General features: G+C 33.6%; 1 protein-coding gene across 1 annotated transcript; it reads left to right on the plus strand.

Moving 5' to 3' along the window:
- Nucleotides 1–7765: 7765 nt before the first annotated feature.
- On the plus strand, nt 7766–8221 carry LOC133297283 (auxin-responsive protein SAUR71-like). The gene has a single exon (XM_061496397.1). It carries the CDS (start codon nt 7871–7873, stop codon nt 8219–8221), a length of 351 nt encoding a protein of 116 aa, XP_061352381.1. The 5' UTR covers nt 7766–7870.
- Nucleotides 8222–9087: the final 866 nt, after the last annotated feature.

The following is a 9087-nucleotide window of genomic DNA, read 5'->3' on the forward strand; positions in this document are numbered from 1 at the left end:
ATACAAGGTATATTTTGATGATAACAAAATGACAACAACAAAAAGAGAAGAGCTTTGATCAAGAGCAAAAAGCATCAACCATATATGGATATTGAAGATGTATGATGTAGCCACACAAGAAGAGTGATGTCATATCAAAGTGGCAAGATCATTGAATCAAGAGCAACAAAGAATAATTAGAAGAGCAACACCAATGATCAAAACCAACAAAGTGTCAAGCATTGTCATATCCAACAAGTCAAAGCATCAAGTTCAAGTAAAGATCCAAGACACAAGACATAAAGCTAAGTCTAAAATCATATTTGGAATATATCTTTAGGACTTAGAATATATGTAAGGGTATATGATAGATTGCATTGCATGAGCTCAAAGTTTTTCTCAAAGTAAACGTGTTTTTCGAATTGCATAATCATAACCTTTATATACTTGAAAGAAATTTGAAAAACTCATGGAAAAGATCCTTGACATATTTTATAACTTCAAAACATATTTATCAAGTCAAGATCTTTCACAAAAAGTGGTTATAAGCAAGTTAGAACAAATATTAAGCAAGTTAGAACAAAAAGTGGTTAGAAGCAAGTTAGAACATTTTTTTTCACAAAAAGTCAAGATCTACAAGCCGTTTCGCTGCTGACTTCCATACTTTTTTTCGTATCCAAGATGATGGATTTGGATCTTGTGTTCTTCATATAAGTTGTAAATCTTTTTTTATCTTTCCAACGACACCAATATCACATCAATCTAACAAGTATAACTCAAATTATGCCCAAAATACGAAACAGTGTTCTTGCTGTCAGGTTGGTAATCGATTACCATAATATGGTAATCGATTACCATTTGAGGTAATCGATTACCCATCATTTGGTAATCGATTACCACTGTGACATAATGCATATAACGGCTATAAACGGTTAGTTTTCAATGGAAACACTATATATACATTCCTAATGACTCTAAAACGCATTGGGCATCATTCCTACACATATTAAGCATATTTTGAGAGCTTTTACACTATCATTTGCATATTCTTTCATATCTTTCAAAGATCAAACATATTTGAGCTCATATCTTGAAAATTCATACCCATAGTGCTTCAAGTTGTATATCCACACTTTGAGAGTGTATGTTCATTCCCAAATATTTCTATCCTTATATTCTTGAGTTGAAAGGGTTGTGAGACCCATTGTTTGAGAGGTAGCCAAATACCTAAGTAAATTTGGAGTGAATTGTAAGGTTGCCAAGTACCCGTAAACTTAGAGATTGTAAGCTATCCAAGAACCCGAAGTCTTGGAAGATTGTAAAGGTTTGTCAAGCACCCATGAAGCTTGACTATTAGTGAAAGAGTTGATCGAGCGGCTTCAGTCTGGACGTAGGTCACAAGTGGTGGTAACCGAACCAGGATATATTGTGTTTGCAATTCTCTAAACTCTATACTCTTTATTTCTAGAACTTTAATTGTTTCTTTGATATCTTGTATGTGCCAGAATAAATTCTATAATTGTGATATATTATATATTAAGGATTGTTTGAATGTATTGATTAGCTTTTCATATATCAAAGGTTGCTTGAAATGATTATTTAGAAACTAGAAGGGAGCTTTTGTGAAAATCTTGTAATACTCAATTCACCCCCCCCTCTTGAGTATGGAAGCCACATTCCTAACATCCTCTGCATAGACCAACCACCATTGAAGAGCTTTGAGAGCTCATTTCTCTTTGAAAACCTCGCAAAAATATCATGACTATTTCACAAGAAGTTTTCCCTTCAACCTTAGGAATCTTTCTATGGTTTTAGTTTCTCCTTGAAAGCCTTCAATCTCTTGTTTTTTTTTTCTCATGAAGGCAGCGACTTTGGTACTGTTCATTGGGAAAAAGTTGAGCTATTTTCATGTTTGAAGGTTGTGGAATGATCTCTAGGTGATTTGGAGGTATTGGTAACTCAAGTTTAAATGGTTAGTTTTCAAGTTATAATTTTAGGTTTTTGGATGAACATGGATATGTTGTATCATGTGTTTGTGATGTTTGTTGATAAGTATTCATTGTATTTAATGGTTATGGAGTTGAAAGAAACAAGTACGAATCATTGAGAGTTGTAAAAGATTCATAAACATTGTTAAGTATCAAATCTGGCCTCTGTTTTGCAAAGAGCATATCTGAAGTTATAGGACTTCAAATTGAGCGTGGTTTGTACCAAATTAAAGCTATACATTTATAATACAACATATCAAAAATTCAGCGCAATATGATTAGAAATGTAATATTCGTGTATAAATTAGTGCAGACTGTTAATGCTAGAAATTCCTGGATGTCATTTCGGCCATACTTGGAATAATTGTCTAAGAAGTTATTTTCATGTTATAATAACCCTAATTTCATACTTTCGAAATTAGAGGATTATTAGGAGGACCTTAGGGTCATAAATGGAATGAGGATGAAATTCTAAGAAGTTTGATATCCATATTGATGGTATTTTACACAGGTGAATTTTCATCTATTATTTTTGACTGCTGACGCAGTAACAGTCAGTAGAATAGCTCCAATTTAGCAAATTAGAGTTACACAACTATTTTGATGATATGATTATCATAGATGAGGTTAGTATATGATTTGATGAAGTTTGATACCCATATTGGGGTATTTTGGAAAAGTCACTTCTGCCGGGTATTTTGTACTGCTGTAGTAGCAGCCGATAGAATCCCGAAACTGGAAAAATATGAGAAAAGGGAAAGAAAGAACAATATATGTCTACCAAGTCATAATTATACCAATAATGTTAAAGTAAAAAGATTATGAAATCCGGGTACAATTAAGAACACGATAAAGACTACAGTGCAATTAAACAGCTGTAAGTGGATCTGTGATCTACTAAACAAATTTTTAAGTTATGAACATGATAATTAGAAAAAATTAATATTAATTACTTAAATTTAGAGTCTTGGGTGTTTTCAGGTAAATATTTGATAACAGTTCAAAGAAAAATTACACCGGGTGTCACTAAATGACAGAAAGCCACTTAATGACATGGCATAAACCCTAAAAATATAAGGGACCCTTCCCCTCATTTCTGATCAGCATCTTAGCATCCCCCTCTCTCTCTAAGTTTGAGTTTTTAAATTTTCCCCACCTTTTCTCTAAGATTCCACCACCAAAACTTCATCAAATCACCAAACTTTCTTCACAAAACTTGTTCCTCTCATCCTCCTCTTCAAGAATATACCATTTTTGTTCTTGGAAGCCAAATTTTCGTGGTGAATCCCTCCCCAAGAAGCAACTGTTTTGGAGTTTTTCATGCCATGGAGATGTTGTTTTGAGTTCTCTTGGAAGAACACTCCTTGGTGCTTGTTTTCTTGAATTTTAGTGCAAGTCTCTTGAATCTTTTTTGTGTGAAAAATCCCACCTTTGAGTTATGTTCTTGAGTTCTAACTGAGTCTTTGTTAAAGGTGTGTTCTTGGTGAAAAAGACTCATCTTTGTTTGAGAAAAGTGAAAGCTTGAAGCCTTGGAGCTAACTTGAAGAAGTAAGCATAGTTACTTGGAAAAATGGTTATCAAAACTCTCCCACACTCACCTATATGATTTGGCCAACATGTGTTCTTATGAGGGTTGATGTGTTTAATTGATGAAAATTGGTTCTTGAGATTGCTATGTGTGGACAATCATGTGTGGACAATCATGTGTAGGACCAAGGGAAAATGTAAAAATGCAACCTTTAAGCTTAAAAACGCTAATCTTGATTTAGGAATGAGTTTACACTCTAATGAATTTATTATATCAAGTATGTCCTAAATAGTATGATTAGGGTTTTATGTTTAAAATTTAATTAAATGATGGATTAATGGACTAATTAAGTGTAAAACTTAATTAACTAATGAAATGGTAACAAGTTAAAAACCTAGTTTTTATAACTTAAACAATTCAGCCACCTAAGGACCAATTGGGTTAGGATGTTAAAAATTAGTTCAAGACCTAATTAGGATACTAATCTAAGGTTTAAGTAAGGTGGACCATGCATAATGGATTAATTCACTATAAAAACCCTAAAATGGACTTAATGAGGGTTTAGAATAGACTCGTACTATGTTATCGGACCAGGTCAAATTGAAATTTTTTGACATAGACTTGGGCTTTTCGGGACAAAGTTCGGCTCAGACCAACCTACTTTCACCCCTAATCATATCATCTCATACGTAACTTCCAAGAAAAGTTCACAAGGGCTGTGTCTCTTAGGTATCTGTACCCCAAGGATATCTGAAGGCTTTGTCCAAGGGAAGTTCACATGCATTCATATATACATACAAACATCTCTATATATCATACATAATATTTTCTCATATGGAACTTCCAAGAAAGGTCCATAAGGGTTACGTCTCTTAGATATCTGTACCCCAAGGAGGTCTCAAAGATAGTGTCCAAGGAAAATCCATACATGCAATATACTTTCAAGAAAGGTTTCGAAGGCTGTGTCTCTTAGGCATTAAGCCCCAAGGAGGTCCCGTAGGCTATGTCCAAGTAAAGTAAATGCATATATAATTCTATTGTCATTCATCATTAACATACTTTCATATCATCAATCATTTATCTCATAATGCATCATGCTATGTCATGCTACAACCATTCACATTCATAACTTAACCATTACTCAAATAAAGCATGATGGAACAAACAAGGGGAATAACCCCAAGGTTCAGAAGTTTACCCTTTTGTAGACTTCGGTTCCAAGCTTACTTTTCCTCAAGAAAACTCAATCACCAACACAACACAAGCACAACCTATAGCAATATTATAGAAAGGTGATTAATAACTCATAAACACAACAAACATTAAGTAAATGGCTAGTCTTTCCTCATGAAATTCAACATTCACAACTTACCCTCTTTGTCAATTTTCAAGAAACTTGATCTTGAACCAATGGAGCTTTCAATGGATTTTTCTCAACTAATGTATTACTTAGAACAACTCTACAACATTAATAACACCACAACAACTATTAAAGTCAACCCAAAATTCATAATTTCCATGGAATTATTCATCAAGAACCTAACATTCTCATTTCTCCATGAAAACTTGAAAGGAGTGTGATTTACTTACCACAAATCACCCAAGAATGGAAGGAGAAAGGCTCTTCAAGCTCTCATGAGCTTCAATCCACTCAAAATCCCAAATTTTTTTGAGAGGAAAGATATCTCTTTATAGTGCTTCCCACATGAAAATGAGGGTTGATTTATGCTCCTAGGAAGATTCTAAGCAAGTTTGGATTTTGAACAACTTGATTTCATAAAGTGTAGCTCAAGTTATGATTTCCTCTCATCTCCCATGGCTTCCACAAAAATGAAGAAGAAGAATAGGTTGATGGTTTGTGTTTTGGCTCTTAATGACTTGCTTAAGTGACTTAAACTTAGTTGACTTGGTCAACACCTCTTTACTTGGTAACTTATTCACTTTTTTAACTAACCATGACTTAACATTTTACTAATGTGTGTTTAATTCACAATCAATGAATTTAATCATCTATGATGGATTTTAACATTAACTAAACTCATAAGATAATATCTCACTAAGTTATTCTTAAGTTTTCGGTAATTTTTGCAATACTGCATTTTTACCCTAAAACTCATTGTGATTGCATTTTTATCTGAAAAGTAATTTTATTTCATTAATAGATTTCTTATCTAATTAATCTCTCTTAATTATGGAAAATCCCCGAATTATTCACTTTATAGGTTTAGGTTATTATATTAGCCGTCACTATGTGTACACTCCAGACATTGACTATGTTGCTACTTTATTGTGCACAACGATCTGCTCACCTTCAACGATATCTCGCCTATAGATATCTGAGAGAGCCCAGAGATCTAACAGAAATTCCCTAGTCCCAAACTAGACATCTCGATCCACAGGATCAAACACTTTTAGTTACTTGAATTATTCCTCATACAATCGTTCCTCCTTGCAAAAGTGTGGAACGCCAACAATAACATATTCTATCCAAAGGATTAAGATTTAGTACATGGTGCAAGTTATCAGTGGCACGAGGCTTTGTACTCCAATCTAGTAGCCGAACTCTTTTACTGCATCCATTCTTTGTGACTCACAAGCGTTCCTCGTTTACTGTACTCTGTTCCTTATTTCCCATTGCGCGTTCCTTGTTGTTTTGTTCCTTATTTCTCTGTACAACTTTAATTTACTCGTTATTTTAGTTATTTTATTTTACTTACAACTTCTCTAACCTATTTTTGTATCATTTTTCTCGTGGGAATGATAATATGAGACATTATAATCTCATTTATTACTTGAACGCGTGCACTTGTCTAGTGCAATGATCATCTTAGAGATTTTTCTTAGGTGATCCGTGCGCCAATAGCGAGCTATATAAGGGGTGAGAGATTATCTGCTATGAGGATATAAAAATCTCACTTTATGAAAATATAAGACGCTTTGATTGGGCCTTTAGACGATGACCAATGAACTAAGATCCTAGGCATGGTCTAGAACATCTATCATAGTCACTTATATAATGTTATCTTCTTCTTTTTTTGACTCTGCATTAAACACTTAACTTCAACATAAAAAAAAATTAACTATTTATTTAATCATTTCAATTTTAATTCTCTTATAAAAAAAAACATAGCGATAATGAGTAATCATTGTTCCTTATGGTATAATATGTTCTCTGGTTGATTGGTGTAAAAAAAAAAAAAACCTTTTTCACTCAAATCCTGCAACTTTCAACCCAAATTTTACTGCAAATAAAACAATCCATCCAAAATAAATAAAGAGTAAATATCCTTTTTTTGTCCTCAGAAAATTTCACGAGGCCCGTTTTAGTCCCTAGAAAATAAAAAGACCCATCGTGGTCCCTAAAAAGTTTAAATTGAACCCATTTTAGTCCTTTTGAGAATTAATATGGCTCTTTTTTGAATTTGTGAGGGACCACGATTTCAACTAAATGGATCCTTTTGAATTTTTGAGGGACCACGATGGGCCTTTTAATTTGCTAGGGACTAAAACGGGTCTCGTGAAATTTTCTGAGGACCAAAAAAGATATTTACTCATTAATAAAATAAGAATAATGGTAGTTACTTTAAAAAAAATTGGGATACATATTTTTTTAAAAATAATAGTGAATAAGTTGTTCAATAGATTGGGTTTGCCCGTAACATATTTTGTACCTTTATTTAAAATATGTGAAGAAAATGGATCTGACTGTCTGCAATTATTATTAGAGTAAATATCTTTTTTGGTCCCTGGCAATATCTACAAAATTCTTTTTAGTCCCTGGCAATAAAAAAGGACCAAATTGGTCCCTAACAGTATGTAAAAAGGGCCACGTTAGTGACAGAGGAGTTGATATAAGGACTAACGTGACCCTTTTTTCATAATTTTAGGAACCAATTTGGTCCTTTTTTATTGTCAGGGACTAAAAAGGATTTCGTAGATATTGCCGGGGACCAAAAAAAGATGTATACTCTTATTATTATTTGAAACAGAGTTCCAGATCCCCTTGAATTCTAGTCGGAAATCCCAGCTGAAAATAATAATAATAATTCAACAATCCAAAATAAATAACTTAATTAAATACCATATTAAATAAATATCATTATATACAAATTATGTCTCTCTCTATCTCCATTGTACCTATCAAGTACGCTTACATGTACCTTCAAAACTTCCCTCATCAATCGTTAACCACTCTCCTCACACAATTACTCTACAGTCCTACACAACTACGCAAAATCCTTTCTCTATATATTCTCCCTCCGCTTCACACCCTCCACGCTTTTAATTCTTTACAACTTATTCTCTTCTCAATTTTCAATACGCTTCTCTAACTTTCTCTCTCCACCCCCGCGTTCCCAATCTGACTCAGAAAGCTATGAAGCAGTTGATCCGCAAGCTCTCCCGAGTCGCCGACTCGTCGCAGTACACTCTCCTCCGGTTTGAGTCCCGCAGGGAGCGCGGCACGGCGGTTCCAAAGGGCCACGTGCCGGTCTATGTGGGCGAGGAGATGGAGCGGTTCGTGGTGAACGCCGAGCTGCTGAACCACCCGGTTTTCGTGAAGCTCCTGAACCGGTCGGCTCAGGAGTACGGTTACGAGCAGAAGGGCGTGCTACGAATCCCCTGCCACGTCATCGTCTTCGAGCGAGTCCTCGAAGCGCTTCGACTTGGCCACGACTCGGGCGATCTCCGCGTCATCCTCAGTTCCTCTCCTGAAGAGTTTTGCTAGGAAAGGTGTTGAAATCGAATTAGAAAGATAGAGAAGAGAGGTGGGAGAATTTTTTTTCTTCTTCTTCTTGTTTTTTCGTGTTTAATAAATTAATAATTTGTAGAATTCCAGTTTAAATAAATATAAAAAAATTCTTAATTAAAATTAGAAATTAATAATATTTATGAAATAATTACTAAGTAGATAATTTAAATTATTATGACAAAGATAATTTATTTTAATTACAAATAATTAGTATAAGAAAATAATAATAAAGATTGCTATCATTTCGCGTAACACAAATTTTTTCAGAAAATTAGGAAGAGTGTAAAGTAGCATACGGTGAAGTAGTTAAATCGATTTTTTTGTTTTTCTTCTTTTGTATAAATATACATTACAATCTTCTAAAGAAAAAAGCAAAGAAAATTTTAATTCTTTTCTGTTTTTGTTTTTTGTTTTTTCGTGTTACTCTGCAACACTACAACTAATGAAACTGCTACGGAGAAAGGAGAGAATTCCTTGTCTTTTATTTTAACTGACGAACAAACAGAAATAAAAAAAACAAAAGAAAAAAACAAAACGGAAATATCAATGCACGGGTGATTTTGAAATGTTCAAATATACCGTTTGGAAAGTACCTAAAGGACTTCTATTTTTATTTTTTTTTATAATGAAACTAATTAAATTTTTTGTAATAATAAAATACATGTTGTGAAATTGGAATAGAAAACAAAGAAATAAAATTGTAGAGATAAAAAAAATATTGAAATAAAAAATAGAAGAAGAGAATAGAGGGAAACTCGTGTCGAACTTTAGTCAATTTCACATCACCAATAACATGTATTTATAGGCTAAAGAAGAGTAGATAAAGCGTTAATTACCATAGA

Source organism: Gastrolobium bilobum, unplaced genomic scaffold (assembly GCF_033153095.1).
Source record: "Gastrolobium bilobum isolate Gb01-03AN ecotype WA unplaced genomic scaffold, APGP_CSIRO_Gbil_v1 utg15060, whole genome shotgun sequence".
Lineage (NCBI taxonomy): Eukaryota > Viridiplantae > Streptophyta > Magnoliopsida > Fabales > Fabaceae > Gastrolobium > Gastrolobium bilobum.

Bases quoted from the DNA above. Each gene is read 5' to 3' on its own strand.
- LOC133297283 (XM_061496397.1), top strand. From the start codon at position 7,871: ATGAAGCAGTTGATCCGCAAGCTCTCCCGAGTCGCCGACTCGTCGCAG.